Below are 18,765 nucleotides of genomic sequence, written 5' to 3' on the forward strand. Positions count from 1 at the left end.
AGCTTTCCTTTTATTAAATCAGTTCCAGGCCTCTTCGCTCTCGGTTGAGGCGTCTTCTACCCTGGTTCCTGTGCTCTCTGAGTAACTCATTAAAAACAAAAACCAGAGAGCCCTTTAAGATGAATACTTATCATGGGGCTCAGAGCCTCACAACATCCACCTTTTATAGAGTAATTCTAGACTCCAGATCGAATTATTTGCACTGATGTTTGTTAAGGACTTGAAGCCTTTTGTTTACCCTGTTTGTTTTTATAGCCTGAGTGAATTTTGCAATAGTTGTAACAATGTTTGAACAGAACTTTGTAGCCTACAAAGTACCTCACACACTCACTCACTTGGGAACTTTAGCAATCCTGGATCAAGACAACATGGACTCTATTGTGCTCTTTTAAAAGAGGGGGAACCTGAGACTCAGAGAACAGAAAATAAATTCAGGTCTTTCCATGATACAAGTGCAAATATATGATTGAGAAATGCGGAATTGTTTCCAGCACTTGGAATTACTAAAATGATATGTTCTATAAGTGAAAGTGAAAGTCGCTCAGTCGTGTCCGACTCTTTGCAACCCTGTGGAATCGTCCATGGAATTCTCCAGGCCAGAATACTGGAGTCGGTTGCTGTTCCCTTCTCCACAGGATCTTCCCAACCCAGGGATCGAACCCAGGTCTCCTGTATTGCAGGAGGATTCTTTACCAGCTGAGCTACCAGGGAAGCCCTGTTTTATAAGTAGATTCAAGGAATTTTGTAGATGACTCCAGGAGAAGAATCCATAAGGGAGTATGGAAAGAGAGGACTATGTCCCTGATTACTGTGAATGGTGACTGTGGAGACAAAACCCCTTTTGGTGTCATTGTCAGAACGAGGATGTGAGCCTGGATGCTCTTGCCTTCATCTGTGCGTGAGCTTTCTTTCTTTTTTTTTGACAGTTACTTAGACTAACAAGACTGGCAAGCATCCCCCACCCCCTCACCCCCCGCCCTTTTCAGGGTGGAAATAAAAGCAACCATAAACAAATACAAAACTTACCTAAAATGAGTTGTCTTGAATTTTAAAATGTTTCCTCAGAAATGACTATTTTATTTTGATATTGAGGGTTCCTGAAGACTCTTAAAATGTCTCTTAAAGTATAATAGAAGCAATAAAAAATTAGAGCTCAGCTGGGAAGGGCCTTTGAAAAGGTCCCACATCCCAACTTGTGGGAGACTCCTTTGTCCACCCTGGTGTCCTTGACATCTTGATAGAGTCCACCCAGCCTCTCATGGCCTCTTCTGATTTTGAAGACTGTATGATTCCATTTATATGAGGTCCTTAGATTACTCAAACTCATGGAGACAGAAAGCAGAAGGACATTTGCCTGGGGCTAGAGGAGAGTAGGGAGTTACTATTTAATAGGAACAGACTGTCAACTTGGGAAAATGAAAAAGTCCTAGAGATCAAGTAGATTCCTTGAATCTACTTAATGCCACTGAACTGTATACTTTAAAATGGTTAGGATGATAAATTTTATGTTATATGTATTTTTCTATATATATATATATATATTTTTTTTTTTTTACCACAATGTGAAACATAAAGAAGCAAGAAAAAAAAAATCATTTTGTTGCTAGAAGGTTGGGGCATGGAAAGCATGGAGAACAAACCTAACCCCTCCCCCTAAAAGAGTACACCCACTTGTCCCCTCGCAACAGTCTCTTCCCAGCGAACTAGCCCCAGTTCCTTCAATAGGTCATTTCATTTTGTTTTACAATATATTTGAATCATGATTAAGATAAAGACTATACATTATAATTGGCTGATAAATCGCTTTTAAATCTCTCTTAATCTATTGTTTCTTCTTTCATATCTGTTTCTCTGTCTGTTCCTCTCTCACTCATTCTGTCTCCCTTTAATTTATTTGTTGAAGAAACTGGGTCATTTGTCCTCAAGAGTTTTGGTACTTGCGTCCCTCTGCTTTGCAGACTGATACCTTCCTCTGTCCTCTGCATTTCCTGTGAAGCAGTAATTGGATTGAGTTATTTTATTTTATAAATGCTGTAATCCAACTATATAATAACTCATCTTAGGTCCTTTTTTTTTTTTAATAAGTGCCTTCCTAGCCTTTTGCTTGGAAAACTGTAAACATTGAATGGATAACTGAAAAAATTGAAAGAATCATGTCATGGACACCCTCCTACCTTTATGTAGATTCACCAACCATTAACATTTGCCGCATTTGCTCTCTCCCCCTTTGCACACAAACACACTAATACACATAGGGATTTTTCCCATGCATCTTTCGAGCTCAAGTGGTAGACATCATGACACTTTACTCCAAAATATTTCAGCACACAACTCCTAAGCACAGCTCCTGTATAATCAATCAATCACAGTCTGGTTTGTGTATTGTCTATTTAGTGCATATTACCCTACTTATCCAAATAATGTTCTTTATGGTCATGGGTATTTTTGAAAACCAAGTGAAGATCACAAATTGTATTTCGTTTTCCTGACACTTTAGTTGCCTAAATTGGTTCTGCCCTTTTTGGGGGTTGAGGTCTTACCTGACATTGACATTTTTTGAAGTGTCCAGGCTAGTTGTTTTACATCATGTCCCTGTATTTGGATTTGCCTGATTATCTCCTTATGATTGGAGTCAGAGTAAATGTTCCCAGAAAGAACACTGCATAGGCAGCGCTGAGTCTTCAGTGCCCCACTTGGAAGGCACCTGACGTTGGTTTGTCCCATAATGGCTGCTAGGTTTGATTGCTTGATTAAGGAGGTGTCTACCATATTTTTCTATTATGAATGTACCATTTTCCCAGTTTTTCTGTTTCCCCATAATAAATAATCTGTAGCATATTAAAGGTTGCTTTTTAAATAATTTTAAAAGCATGCTATTTGGTCATGGGAGAAATCGGATGGCGAGATTATGAGCACATTAGAATTATTACAGCCAGTGGAAAAAATAATTTTTAAATGTTTGTTTTTCTTGAGCAAGGAGAGACAAGGAGGGGAGGTAATAAAGGTGAGAAAATGGGCTTTAGCAAAGACAGACTTGTGTTTGAATCCCAGCTCCATACTTGAATCTGTGTGACTTTAGGAAAGTTACTTCACTCCTTAGAGCCTCAAGTTCTTTCCTACGATGAGCATAATAATAATCATTCCTGGCAGGATTGTTAAAATGATTAAATGAGCTAGTGTATGAGTGGCCTCTAGCCTAGCAGTTGCCCCAGGACTATCACTTGGGAAGTGAGGAAGAAATGCTTCCCCAGCAGTTTGCAGAGTTTATACTTCTCAGTGAGTGTTTGCTCTTGAGATGACATTGAAATATTCATGCCTGTTGATAAGAAAATATGATCAACAGGTAAGGTGCCTTTTTGAAATTTCAGAGAAAGGAATTCAGAACTGGAAGATGTTTGGTTCCATTTTCAGACCTCTTAAACATGATTTGTCTGTAGTGGAATTGAGCTGCCATTTATTCAGACCTGTTTCTGACTGCAATCCATTTTAATCTGTTACCAGGGATTATTTTTTGAAACAGTATATGTGTAGTCAGATTGAGACTAGTGAGTCGTCATAATCCCATGACCCATTTACATGCCTTACTGTAAAAGTTTCATTTCATACAAGTGACAATTTTTTAAAGTTAATTAGACTCGGCTATACTGAGGTTAGCAAAAAGTGCTTTGAATTATCAATAATTCAGCAGGGCAGACATTTCTGTATAATGCAGTGGTTTTATAGAGTATTGTGAGATAGTTATCCCCAAAATGAATGGTTGTGAGCATACATCAGCATGGTGGGGCTTGCTTGAATGTAGCGTGAAGTGATATCATCTGTGCTTTCTATTATTGAGCAGAGTGTGAACCATCGGTCTTTCTGGCCATGAACTACTAGCAACCTTTGTCCTTTGTGTTACCTTTAGTTAAAAACGAAAAATGAGCATGAATGCTGGCTGATGGCCATGTCTTTCTTACAGTGAAAAATTCGTCTAGGGAAGAAAAATAGGATTGCCGATTTGGATTTGTTTCATTGCGTGAATGATATGTGACATTTTGTAAATTATTTATCACTGCAAGGATGGCAGCAAGGGCTCAAGCATTGTTATATCAAATTAAAGTAGGAATCCCATTAGTACAAGGACTGGGTTTTAGCTGGAATCTATCAGGGGAATGTTGTCACTTGAAAACCAGATTGTTCTTTTAATTGCTATTTAAAGGAACAAAAATGTTCCCAAGGTACTGCAGTTGAGCAGTTGCGAGTAATAACTATGGATCCATAATTATGCAGTGCTGATTATCTGGCATTTAAAAAATGGTGGCAGGAGTCAGTGACCAATTTGTTGTAGCTTTTTTTTTTTTTTTTGGTTTTTCTAGAACAGAGTTTTATTCTCTGCTTTTTAACTGGGGCTACAAAAATATATTTGCATAGTTACCTCAGAAAGTAAAGCCTGTGCATATTAAAAGAACAAATTAAACTGAAAATAAGGGCAAGATAATGAAGGCTTGTATTCTAAGATGAAATTAACAGTCATATCGAACAGTTTGCAAATGCTTGGTCATGAGATGAGTTCTGGTTTTTGATGACATGCCACATTGAACCAAAACGTTTGTTGGAATCACTGTTACTATTTGAAATATTATTTTAGAATAAGGTTTTTTAAACTAGCATACATTTCTTTCATTTATTCACATGTATTTTTATATAGTTAGCAAAAAACATTTTGAGTGCCTCTGTGCATCAGGCTTTTGGAATAGAGTGGCTGAACAAATGAGGTTTATTCTACACTGATGTATATTTGGAAAGTTAGGCCTAGCAAAATCTTGTTTTTAATTTACATTTAAATAAAAAAAATTTTGTGATTATACTAAGCTTTCTTGCCCTAAATTTTTGATTCACAAGATTCAAATATAAATGCGTTAAGAGTTCCATTCTGATGGCTAGCAGACAATGTGTGATGCTTGGAATATGCAGTAAAATTTTAGTTCTCATACTGTTTGGCTGTGCAAAATAATGTGACCAGACCTGTAGGCACAGTCAGCTCTTCATATGGATGGGAATACTAGTGTTGCTGGTAGTCATAAATAACAGTGAAGGCACTAAAATGTATGCAGATTTATACATTGTTAAAAGCAGTTTCCTTAGTGAGAGTTAAAGGGGTGCTAGGGATTAGACAAATGTTTTGTTGTTTCTTTTATTGAAGGGGACTGTCAGAGATTGAGAGTTTATCCCTTTTGTGTGGCATGGTGTGGTTTACTTTTGAAGACACTGGGGTCAGAAAGGGCTTGTTAATGGCCTTTTGATCATCTTAAATGATCCTACAGAATTTTAAAGTTCTTAACATTTTTTTGGCCATGCCACACAGCATGCGAAATATTAGTTCCCAGACCAGGGATCCAGTCCACGCCCCCTGCAGTGGAAATGCAGAGTCCTAACCACTGAACCACAATGGAAAACCCCTTCTTTAGTTCTAAGGCTGTTATTATGTCACCTTTTAACATGCCAGTATTTTATGTCATATATTTAATTGATGGATAATAGTAACCTGTACTAAAACATTTGATAAAATTTAAGCAATCTGGTCTGACTAGATGATATTCATAGACTGTAATACTGAATAGATGAATCAATTTATTGTAGGCATATAGATTATGGAAACGATTTGAGACTTCAAATGAATTCTTAATGTTCATTTCAGGAAGGTAATACATAATATATATAAAGGTTTTAAATTTCATTGGCTTAATAAAAATTATTTCTGAGTCTTATGCATTACACTTAAATGTATTATTCAGGCAGTACTTCACTATCAAATAATTTGAGGGGTTTTTTAATTAGCAGAAAACATTGATATGAATACCCTATTTTTTCAAAGAAATATGTAAGACGCTTTTGATTTTAATACTTTGTATTTAATTTTGAAGTGGAGAGCTAACAGTGTTTTCTCATTTTAATTTTTTCATAGCCCCGTGCCGATCCCATTCCAATATGTAGCTTCTGTCTGGGGACAAAGGAATCAAATCGTGAAAAGAAACCAGAAGAACTTCTCTCTTGTGCAGACTGTGGCAGTAGTGGTAAGTTGTTATTTTTTGTATGTGTGCACAATGACTCCCCATTATAGCTACATGCAATTTCTCTATCAAAGAATACTTGTTATTTAAAGCAATTATTTGATAATACTGTAAGCTTTCAATTTAAAAAGTAAATACAAGTTGGGGGGAAGTGAGTATACTCGCACTGATATAAACAGTGTTATATATGTTTATAAAATACTATGTATTCATATTTTAAATTAACCTTAGATTTCATACCAACATTGGTAATTCAACGTGGAATATTCTACTTTGAAGGTAAATTCAGGGTAGAAAATTCTGAACTTTCAAGCTGATTGCCGCTAGAATCACTTGTTTTTTATAACCTGAAGTCTGAATTTAATACATTTGAGTTGGAATATATAGTGCTTCAGGTCCTGACACCTCCTGGTGAAATATAATATTACAGCCCAGCTCTGTGTGACAGTGAAGGGGATGGACAGGATTCTGGCAGCTGCACTGATATATTCCAGAAATCATCAGGCATGAAAGAAACAAATTGCCCAGTGAAAGATAGGAAAAGACTGGTCTGTTCAGAAAGTGATACTGAAATCAAGGAACTACTGGGTAGGGATACTGTTAGTTGCTCAGTTGTGTCGGACTCTTTGCAACCCCGCCTGCCAGGCTAGTCTGTCCATGGAATTCTCCAGGCAAGAATACTGGAGAGGACTGGGTCATTGGTAAATTGCAATATCCAAAATGCTTTCAAGATTGCTCTCACCTCTTTTTCTCAGCATAGGACTTTAAGAGCACATTTCCACTTTTGTAATGGAAATTAAGTCACATTATGCTTATACTAAAAGAATTTGTCTTGGAACTCACTTGGTGGTGCCGTGGTTAAGACTCTGCATTTCACCGCTGAGGCAGGTGCAGCTTCAGACTCAAGATCCCACATGCTGCAAGGCTTGGCAAAAAAGATAATTAAAAAGAATGTGTCTTACCAGCCAGCCTTCCTTCTTAAGTTGCCTAGAGATATACAAGGTTATATGTATGTGTGTATACACACACATAAACAACTCAACAGAGTGAGTGGCAATTACTGGGCTTTTAAAAAATCAACCTCTGTACTAATCTTTAAATTGTCTTCTCCTAGCCTACTGAAACTTTTCCCCGAAAAAATGTTATTTTAAAATTAACACCAAGTATTGCTCTAGTTATAGTTAATTCTTTAAAAACATCAACAAATCTGCAAAACACAATAGCATTCTCTCGTTTAGCAAGTCAGTGATATAGTATAGTGGTTAAGACCTAACTAGAAAGCTGGCCATAGACCCTCTACTTTGAATGGGTTAACCATTCTCAGCCTCAGTTCCCTTATTAGAAATGTAGAGATAATGGTATCATCTTATATCTTGGGTTGCATGGAAACTAAAGAAGAGAACACAAGTAAATAGCTTAACACATGGTCTACACTCTGGTAAGTGTACTATACACGTCAGCAGTTGTTGGTCTTTTTTTATTTTTGGCGTATCACATTGTTTTCCTTGATTGCTGCAAGAAATTTAAAATCTTATTGTTTATGACAGCTGCTTGATGGTTGGATAGAGGAAATGTTTCACACTGAAGAATGACACTGTTGTGTAATGATTCTTCCTCCTCCTATGAAGGTTTAACTTGATAGATCCTAAATGGTTCTGCAGCTCTCGGGACTTGACTAGGAGGAGAGAGCCTTGGAAATAAGACATTTCAATCTGTGCTTGAGAAATGCTTTCTGACAGTCTTTTTGATGGGCTTTACAGATTCATTAAAACTCCTTCACCTGCCATGATATCGTGGCTAGTGACAAAAGGGCATGGAAACATTATCTGTATGTTCGGATTAATAAATCTCAATCCTTCACTCTCCTTGTTTTATCCTGGTGAGCTAGTGCCTCACTCATCAGTTCTGACTCTGTAGTTATCTTTTGGGTTTTCTCATGAGACTCATTCTGAATGAATTATTGTTTTGTGTAACTGCCTGATCAATTTAGTAGTGTTCTTTTGTCTAAGATTTACCCTTTGTGATTTTTAAGGTGGTACTTTAAAAATACCCTTAACTGTTTTATTTCTTGAGTGTCTATTTGTCTGGGCACCTAGAAAGATTAAAGACATACTTAAATCTGAAAAGAAAAGGTCCCTTCATATATTTCCTTACCTCTGGTGATACACTTACTTAAGTTGATAAGAGATCATTATCTTCCAGATCATAACTTCAAGGCTTCTTTCACAGGGTATAAAGGCGTAATTCTAAACAGGTAGATCTTAGATTTTCTGATGTAACCAATCTCCCTTCGTCTTTCCCAGATTGAAGCCTGCCAAAAAAGAGGTTTGAGTTCCTTTATAGTTAGAGGTGACTGAAATATTTTCACTCCTGAAGTTTCTCACTTTTCCAGGGTATGTAGATGTAGCGTTGTGTTTTCTTTTTTCAAAAATGATCTCTTGTTTTCTCTTTTAACACATGGTGAAGAATGGATTGAGGATACTATCTAAAAGACTTATATCCAGAGTCATTTTGTGAGCCCCTTCCTTCACATAGAATGAGCTAGAGACTTTGGAGTTGAGGTGTGGGTCATGGTAGAAATTCAAGACCTGCGGTCGTCAGGCTCCTTTGTTTAGGATAGAGGATGGCTGGCTCAGTGTGCTTCTCTGGACTCCCCTATGTGATCTGGCTCTAGTGTTAAGGTTCACTTAATCTTCCCTTGTAACGCTCAAAATTCTCCAAGCCAGGTTCAACAGTACGTGAACCGTGAACTTCAGATGTTCAAGCTGGATTTAGAAAAGGCAGAGGAACCAGAGATCAAATTGCCAACATCCGTTTTATCATCAAAAAAGCAAGAGAGTTCCAGAAAAACATCTACTTCTGCTTTATTGACTACACCAAAGCCTTTGACTGTGTGGATCCAAACAAACTGGAAAATTCTTCAAGAGATGGGAATACAAGATCACCTAACTTGCCTCATGAGAAATCTATATGCAGGTCAAGAAACAACAGTTAGAACTGGACATGGAACAGACTGGTTCCAAATCAGGAAAGGAGTGCAACAAGGTTTTATGTTGTCATCCTGCTTATTTAACTTATATGCAGAGTACATCATGCGAAATGCCAGGCTGGATGAAGCACTATCTAGAATCAAGATTGTCAGGAGAAATATCAATAACCTCTGATATGCAGATGACACCACCCTTATGGTAGAAGGTGAAGAAGAATTAAAGAGTCTCATGATGAAAGTGAAAGAGGACAGTGAAAAAGTTGATTTAAAACTCAACATTCAGAAAACCAAGATCATGGCTTCTGGGCCCATCACTTCATGGGAAATAGATAGGGAAACAATGGAAACAGTGACAGATTTTATTTTCTTGGGCTCCAAAATTACTGCAGATGGTGACTGCAGCAATGAAATTAAAAGATGCTTACTCCTTGGAAGAAAAGTTATAACCAACCTAGACAGCATATTAAAAAGCAGAGACATTACTTTTCCAACAAAGGTCCATCTAGTCAAAGTGATGGTTTTTCCAGTAGTCATGTATGGATGTGAGAGTTGGACTATAAAGAAAGCTGAGCACTGAAGAATTGATGCTTCTGAACTGTGGTGTTGGAGAAGACTCTTGAGAGTCCTTTGGACTGCAGGGAGATCCAACCAGTCAATCCTAAAGGAAATCAGTCCTGAATATTCATTGGAAGGACTGATGCTGAAGCTGAAACTCCAGTACTTTGGCCCCCTGATGTGAAGAAACTGACTCATTTGAAAAGACCTTGATGCTGGGAAAGATTGAAGGCGGGAGGAGAAGGGGACGACAGAGGATGAGATGGTTGGATGGCATCACCAACTCGATGGACATGAGTTTGAGTGAGCTCCGGGAGTTGGTGATGGACAGGGAAGCCTGGAGTGCTGCAGTCTGTGGGGTCGCAAAGATTCGGACATGACTGAGAGACTGAACTGAACTGAATCTTCCCTTGAGTATACTGTGCCAGCCTGGATTTACCTACTTTAGTTTAAAAAAAAAAATTGTTCCTATCTTGGGGAGATGCACTGTAAGCATTTACTTCATCTGGTAGATTGGATGAGTGGACTTTGTCTTTAAATAGAAGGACTAAAGGAAAAATATGGTTCTTCTTAGAAAGCCTGGGGAGATTTTGTGGTTACAGTGCTCTGTTGTGACATGTTGGTGATTATAGGGAAAAAAGAATCAAATAAGTTGGCCTGGCTCAGCAGTGTCCCCCAATAATGGTGGGAGCCCGGGTGTCAGGGTCCAGTTCAGCTTCAGAAGTGGAGGTTACAGAGTGGCTGGTAGCCCTGGTTGGCCTTACAGAAATGCCCGCTGTCTCATACTCTAGAGTCCATTGGTTCTGGGATTGGATTGAGACTGCTTGTAATGATCAAAGGAATCCCTAATGTAAGATGTTTCTGTGAAAAAAAAAAAAAAAAACACAAAAAACCCATAGCCTTGTAAAACAACAGCAAAAAAAAGGAAATATAGATAACAGCTCATAAGGATTGCTTTTAAATGTGTTTCCCACATGTGCCTGTTGGTTTTTAGTCACCTCTTTCTACCTGAAGTATCATTTATATGTTGTCACATTTAGACTGCTTAGACTTACTAGACCTGGGTAATAAGTGTTTCCTTCTGCTTATGTCATAAAGTAAAGCCAATTAGAAATTTCTGTGTTTTTAAGATGGCTCAGTGCTGCAAATGGGCAGTATTTACTTTAACTGTGTTTTTTCTGCTAAAACTCCTTTTGAAAAGAAAGTCTTCAAGTTTGCAGGTAGTAAAACTGTGAAGGGGGGTACATAGTACAAGGAGCCGCAGATGCAGTGTTGCAGGCCTCTTCACTTGCTGGCTGGGAACCGTAGTTGTACACATGTGTGAGATTTGGAGGAGGATGTCTGTATCCTGCATCCACAGGGCTGTTGTGAGGGTCCAGTGAGATAATGCTATGAAGATCATCAGTTCTATAAATCATCACACAAACACCGAAGGGCTATTTGAAGCACTAATAGGAATGTGGGGCTCATCACATAGTCTTCAGGTCTATGGAAATGTTGGGACTAGAAAGTGATTTTACTTGACTTTCATGGATCAGCCTACTTTGAAATTAACACTGTTATATTCTCTTTGCCTCATTAAGACCAAATTATCTTTAATTAGCTTCACATAAGTATTAGATATTATACCAAATGAAATTTTGTGTCTGCTGCTCAGATTGCTGGGTGGTTAAATCTTACTTACAGATGAGTTATGTGCATGTGTGTTTTCAAATTAGCAAATCTAAGATAAGTGCACAGTTCAAATTACAGCATCATTCTAAGTGGAAGCTCATCGACACTGGAGACAGCACGGCTGCTGAGATGCAGCCGGAGAGCAGGAAGATTACCTTTGTGCCGTGAAGGGAGCCAGAGACACGGAGCCGCGTTCCAGTCTGTCCTCAGGAGACGTGGAGTCTCCCCTGGGTTTGTCTTTGTTAGTGTAACCCTGAATAAAACTTGCCTGCCTTCTGCTCCTAGTGAACTGGTTGGTGCAATATGCATATATATGTAATCACTAGCTTCTTGAGGTTACTGTGAGAAAATACCCCAGGGGTTGGTTGGTTAGTTGTCCAGTTTCACACTGACTATACACAGATTGAAAACTAGGTTGGGAGGAAGCCCCTTAACTAGAAAGAAACCCCAAGATGGACTCTAAAGAGGAATAGACAGGGATGGAGGAGGAAGGATTGGTGAGCCCCCCTCTCCACAAGCCCAGAGCTGGATTGACAGTCCAAGCAGAGTAACAGGAAGCAGAAGCCTTGCTTCTGACCTGTTATTTCACTAAAATTCTGCTGGTATGATTAAAAGTGACTTCTATGTAGCAAAGTCTATAAAGGATGCCTTCCATGTTTTTATAAAACTCTAGGGACTTCCCCAGCAGACAAGTGGTTAAGTCTCTGAATTTCCACTGCAGGGGGCACAAGTTCATCTCTTTTGGAGGAACTAAGATATCCTGCGTGCTGTCCAGTGGCATGGCAAAAAAAAAAAGCCTAGTGGACATCTTTCAATCTACACCAAATAACTCTTCTCAGTCATATTTGAGTTATTGAGAATCTTTTTCCTTGAAATGTTCTCATCTTTTGACTTCTGTGATTTCATATTCTCTGTGTTTTTTATCAGTTCAGTTCTTCCAGATCTTTTGTGAACTCCTTGGCCTCTCTTCATGACCTCAGAGTTTCTTCAGGCTTTTGTCCTTGGCCCTGTGTTTCCTCACTTTGGTTCATAGCTTCTCCTGGGTTCCAGACCCTTAGATATAAGCACCTCCAGGACTCCTCTACTTGACACTTCATAGGCTCCTCAGAGATAATATCCAAAACAGCTTATGAACCTTGCACTGCTCCCTCCTCCCGAAACAACCACCACCACTGTAGCAAAGACAGAAATCTTAGCAAATAAACAACACCCTGCTTCTCTTCAGGGATTTCCCATTTCAGCAAATGACACACCGCCAGCTACTCATTCAGTTCTACAGGCCCTCCTCTGTCCTATTCTCTCATAGCAAGAAATTCCCAAAAATGCATTGATTGTACATCCTAATATGTATTGTACATCCTCAGTATATCCACAGCCTTCACCAGACCTGCTCAGAGCTGCTATGATAATAAGCTAGTTTTAATCTTCATACTTTCTCCTCACCCATTTTGCATACTTCAGCATAAATTACTTTTTAAAGCCATAAATCTAATCACAGAATTTTTAGTGTCCACCAGTTAACCTTAGGAAAAATCCAAGCCCAAAGCACTCTTCTGGATTGGGCTCCTGTTGACCCCTTTGCATATCACCATCCCTGTCACACTATATGAGGTAATAAAGAGGTTATATCAAACTCCTTTCCTCTTCTTAAATGCCCCCGTGTTCATCCCTGTGTTCTCCTGTCACCCTGCACATGCTGCTGTCTCCCACCCTGCCCGCCTCTGCTCCCCTCTGATCTCACTTATCCTTTGGGTGTTTTTTTTTTGGGGGGGGGTGTCTTTTTAGGAAGGCCTTCCTCTAACCTGCTAGACTTGCCCGCATCTCCACGCCAGCCTACCCTAATTCTTGTCTAATGGTTGTCTTTCCTGCTAGACCATGTGATCTCTAATGTCTGTCCTTTTCCTCGTTGTGTCTTCAGTGGACAGGTAGTTGGTCAGATAACTGATCTGAGGGACCCAGTGTCTTGAGTCTTTCATAGTTTTTCCATTGCTGCTGTAACAAATTACCACACAACTGTAAACAGAATTCAGTGCCTTGCATATGCAGGACCGATTTCCCCATTTCTTGCTGTCACGTGCTCGGCATTCCCTGCTCCTAGTGGACGCCTCTATTCCTTGGCTTATGTGCCTCCCCACCCCACACTGGGTGCAGTCCTTCTCCTGTTTTGAACCTCTCCTCCTCCTTCTGTCTCATGTTACTAACCAAGCTGGAGGATTCTCTGCTTTTAAGTACTTGGGATTAGATTGGAATAATTACACAGATAATTCAGGATAATCTTCCATCTCAAGGACTGTACCCTTGGTCACATCTGCAAAGTGCCTTTTGCCATGTCAGGTAATATATTTGTATGTTTTAGGGATTACAAATAGACATATTCAGTCTACTACAGAGCTCGTGGTTTTTTCCTTCCATAATACTTTAGTCAAAAATCACTTCTACTGACTTGTGGTCTCATTGGTACTTGTTTAATTTTAAACGGTACTCCTTTCGTTTCGCTGGATAAAACTGTTGTAAGTTATCAAATGTGCTTAAAATGTGCTGGTATAAGACTGAATGAGAGGGAGAGAGAGAGAGAGAGAGAGAGAGAGAGAGTGTGTGTGTGAGTGTGTGTGTGTGTGTGTGTATGTAAACCACCATGAATTGTGTCAGCGGAGAGAACCCAAATTTTAGAGGGGATTGTTGAGTTTACAGAAAGGCTAAAATGGGAGGTAAGGAATTGAATTATCAATAGCATTGCTGTCCTTTCTCTACTGTAGATTGTGTAATAGTATATCAAGACTCAGTCACAGTCTTTTGTGTAAAGTTGGCCATGATAAAATAAAAATGGAAACGTTTCTTCATCCCTCAGCATCCTTTACAGAATCATAGAAATTTAGAGCTGGAAGGGATCTATGGCCAATTCTCTTGAGCTAAATAAAGGAAAGATTGCTGCCTAAAGGAAAGATAGACCGAAGATTTTAGAATTTGACCGGGTAGCTTAAATGGTAGTAGTTGCAATATAATATTACTTAAAAGTGAGAGGAAGCAATAAGAAGAAGAATATTCCTTGCTCTTGATTGAAAGTGGCTGAAATCCATTAACTTTCAAAAGTATAATTAATTATTAAAAATTATTTTTTATAGGATGTCTGTGAGAAAAAAGTAGTGAGCTATAATATGATGTGAATTACCTTAGTTGCTGGATATTAAGCTACAAAGTACAAAAGCAGATTTTAATGTAGAGAAAAATTTAGTGCATGAAATTGAGGTCATATGTGCTAGTGATGTATGACTTACAGGAAGTAATAAAAAGGAAGAAAAAAGAGAAGTAAATGGTATACTTTTAAGCTGATGGGACCCATTTTAAGGGTGGAATTTAAATTGCTGTTCTTTAAAACTTGAGTTTTTACCCCCATCACTATGTAAGTGGGGGCGGGAAAACCCTGATCTTAGTAGACCTTCCCCTCCCTCTTCAGAGTATACTTCTTGAAGTCAAAAAGCAAGCTGTCTTTGTTTGCTGTTCCTGAGCAGAAAGAGGTGGTTGATACCATTTTTATATATATAAACTTGCCCCCCACCCCAACATTCATTTGAATGAGAGAAGCCCTTGTAAAAGAAAAGTGTCATAGGTTAAATGCATCTGCCTGGGTGTCTACTGCCTAAGGTCATAATCCTATGACAACATTTTATTTGCTCAGCATCTTAAATACAGATGTTTAGGTTTTTGGTTTTGTGTTTTTTTTTAAATTCAGGAATAGTGTGCTTTTATTAACAGTATTGATGATTGATTTTGAATGTTTTTACTTCAAAAAGCCAAATCTCCTGGTGGGTGGAATTTTATGAAGCACCTGTTAAGCTTTAGGGAGGAGGACCTTTTTGGCAGCAACCCAAAATACATATTTAAACAATGAGCCTGCCAAAGTCAGGAAATTATAAAACAGTTTTGAAATCGCAGAATCTGCTTTTTTTTTTTTTTTTTTCAAATTATTACCCCTCAGGTTTCTTTTGCAGCTTGGTTATAAGTTCTTTCACATGGGATTTACTAACATCCGTACTATTTTAAGACCAGCTTTAGAAAACTAAAATCAAATTTGGAGGTCTCAGGTTTATGTGATAAAAGACCATCAGATTTTAAACTTCCAGTGTCTGGACTCACTCCCCAAACCTTTCAGAAAGATCCATTACTCAGTGTAGCCTGGCTGACTTTCTTAAGTGGTGCTATCCCTTGGGGTCTCCAGTTTTCCTGTGTGCGGTGAGAGCTGCTAGATGAAAAGTATGTCCAAAACAGGGTGGAAAAGCCGAACTCTCAGAAAAATGTGGGACGCTTGCTAAGGGTATGCTTCTTGGCATGTTCTATGTAGCCTGGACTTTGCAACTTCTTAACTCCCCAATTCACTGTTTCTATTCCTGCTTACAGAGCTTCCCAGGTGACTCAGTGGTAAAGAATCCGCCTGCAAAGCAGGAGACCTGGGTTCGATTCCTGGGTTGGAAAGATCCCCTGGAGAAGGAAATGGCAACCCACTCCAGTATTCTTGCCTGGAAAATCCCATGGACAGAGGAGACTGGTGAGCTACAGTCAGTGGGGTCGCGAAGAGTCAGATGTGACTTAAGGACTTAAACAACTCCCACTTACAGATTTTAAGTTCAGGAACCCAGGGGCAAGATGGCAATAGTGTCTTCTTTGTATATCCCAGCAATGGGATATTCTTTGTATACTACTGAGTTTTTTTCTTTTTTTGCATTTGTTCATTGTATTATGTTAAGCAGCGTCAGATTTTTATTTAGTTAACTGTTGTTTTATGTTTTATGATTTCGTTACACACAGAAAGTAGGAATCATTTGAACTTCAGCACTCTCCTCACAGGCCAGCAGGCCAGAAAGCTTTGGGGTAAATGGTGGTTGATGAAGAGGGCAAGGGCAAGAGATTTAACAGGAGGCACAGGTATGAGAACGTGATCTGAGCATACATTATCTTCAAGTTCTCCAGGACTTGTGATTAGAGTTGGTATACATTTTCCAAGTTTCTCTTAGGGAAAACACTTGTATAGTCACTCTGTCACATATCAATGCTACGGGGAAGGGCAGAGGGGAAAATATAATTTGGAATCTTCGATTCTTTTGTATTTTCATGTTCCTAAGGTTCTTTGTCTGACATCGTCACTATCTATTAAATATTAGGGAGTTTAAAAAATTGAAGGCACCATTCCCATAAAGCAGTTTGGTTTTTTATTCTTATAGGACACCCATCCTGTTTGAAATTTTGTCCTGAATTAACAACAAATGTAAAGGCCTTAAGGTGGCAGTGCATCGAATGCAAGACATGCAGTGCATGTAGGATCCAAGGCAAAAATGCGGTAAGTATGGCTCTCAGTATCCATCTCCAGGTAAATTGTTAGCTTTCAGTGTTAAGGTTTTTCATTTTTGTAGATTGCTGCTGTTTTCTTTTTAAATGTTTAGGTACATGTGATACCAAATGTCAGCAGGGATCATGGTGCCTCTTTATCATATTTTATTATTGTTAACCAGATAACATAAGAATTTGTGGCCTTTTACAGTTGATTTCAGTCTCAATTAGTCTCTAATATGCTACATTACAGGATAATATGCTTTTCTGTGACTCCTGTGATAGAGGATTCCATATGGAGTGCTGTGATCCCCCACTTTCCAGAATGCCAAAAGGTGAACCTTTAAACCTATTAAAAATGTGCTTTATTAGGTACACATTAGCCTAGTCCTAATGTCTGACAGCTCAGGAGTATATAGGTTCTTTAAGCATTTTCTCATCCCTCCTACCTTCCTTATACTTGTGGGTTTAGTACAGGTGTGAGCAGAGAAGTGTAAAAGCTTATAGTTTGGGGGTAATGTATATAATAAATACTGTACTTCAGACACAGGACTAAAAAGATCATTCCTCTCCTTAAACCACTCCCCATTAGAATAAATTTAGACTAGGTAGGTCAAAAGTTTAGAGTATTTTCCATGCTGCTCAGTATAGCATTCAGAGGTAAAACATTACCTGTTCTCGATGATGGTGATAATGATGACTCCAAAAAAGTCCTATGACAGGAGCCATCACCATTTACTTGGCTGTTGATTGATAATCTTGAACATGAAGATCTGAACTATCTTACATGGGTATATCCATATAGAATATGGATTTTCTTCTCTGTTTATTGGATAGTCAGCCGAGTTCAGCCTTCTTTTTCTCACATGATAATATATTGAACATTGTAAATAACTTTGTCTTCTTATTACAAAGTTTATACATTTTCATTGTGAAAAATTTAGAAAATACCGATTGACAAAAAGGAACGGAAAGAATAATCAATTAGAAATTCTTTCCCTGCCCCACGCACCCTTTTAAAAAGAAATGGAAAATTCTGTACATGTTTATGGTTTTTCCCTCTTAACAATAGATTCTCATATTACCACATCATTAAATATTCTCCCAAAGATAGTTTTTAATGAGTGTGTAGAACTCCGTAGTATATAGAGCTGAGATTATGAGCATGATGACTGTGGGCCACAGAAATGTTTTATTGAGACTTCTCTTAACTGTGTTACAGAAGATCTGGTACTATATTTAAAGATTTTTTAATTTGAATTTGCCAGTGCTCCATTCTGCCTCAGTCTTACTGCTACCTGTTGCTTTACATTCCAGCTTGCTTCAGTCACATGTATTATACCTGGGTGGTTCCTGAACATAACTGATTTTGCAACCCCATGTTTAAAAAAAAAAAACAACCAATTTCGTCTAGTGAATATTACAAATATTTCCAATTTTTTCATCAACAATTATTGCCTTAAGATAAATTCCTCAGGGAGGAATTTCTGGATCGAAAGCTATGTCCATGAAAGGTCATGTCAGTTTTCAGGCCAGCCAGAAGTGTATGAGAATACCTGTTTCCCTGTATGATGACCAACACTCATCATTACTATATTACATTGAATCTAAGACACACATTTTTTAAAAACATTTTAACATCTTTGAAATCAGATGCATCTTGTAGTCATAAATAGCTTAGATTCAATGCAATACAGTGTTAATATTTAAATTTTTTACCAGTTAGATAATAGAAAAAATATGTCTGATAGTTATTTTCTTTAGTGAATTTGAACATTTTTTTGTGTTTGGTTATTGGCTGTTTGTAGATCATCTTGTAAAGCACCTGTTTTTATCCGTTAATCATTTTTCTATTAGGGGTTTTCACCTTTTTCTTACTGATTTGCAGAATCTCTTTGTATTTTCATGTAGTCAAATCCATGAATATTTTTCTTTATGGCTTCAGTCTTAAGTGTCAGTCATGCTTAAATTATGTAAATAGCCATGTATTTTTCCTGCTTATAACATTTAATTTTGTCACATAATATTCATCTGCCTAGATTGTGTTTATAAAAGATAGGAAGTAATTATTTTCCTTCCAGATAGACATCTATTTGTTCTAGCACCCCTTTCTGAATCATTTCATCCTTTCCCCACTGATTTGAAATATGACCATTATGATATGCTAAACCTCTC

General features: G+C 38.2%; 1 protein-coding gene across 8 annotated transcripts in view; it reads left to right on the forward strand.

The window, feature by feature from the left end:
• Positions 1-18,765, forward strand: part of KAT6B (lysine acetyltransferase 6B) — a 180,413-nt gene that overhangs the window by 109,164 nt on the left and 52,484 nt on the right. For 7 of the 8 annotated variants that reach the window (XM_070470879.1, XM_070470877.1, XM_020888918.2 and 4 more), the window contains 3 exons: positions 5,945-6,053; positions 16,485-16,600; positions 16,844-16,925. In XM_070470879.1, coding sequence (XP_070326980.1) covers positions 5,945-6,053; positions 16,485-16,600; positions 16,844-16,925 — 307 coding nt within the window. Of the gene's footprint in view, positions 1-5,944; positions 6,054-15,225; positions 16,189-16,484; positions 16,601-16,843; positions 16,926-18,765 lie in introns of those variants that run through there. The other variant, XM_020888916.2, reaches the window with a different exon arrangement.

The sequence above is a fragment of the Odocoileus virginianus genome, chromosome 7 (assembly GCF_023699985.2).
Source record: "Odocoileus virginianus isolate 20LAN1187 ecotype Illinois chromosome 7, Ovbor_1.2, whole genome shotgun sequence".
NCBI classification, from domain to species: domain Eukaryota; kingdom Metazoa; phylum Chordata; class Mammalia; order Artiodactyla; family Cervidae; genus Odocoileus; species Odocoileus virginianus.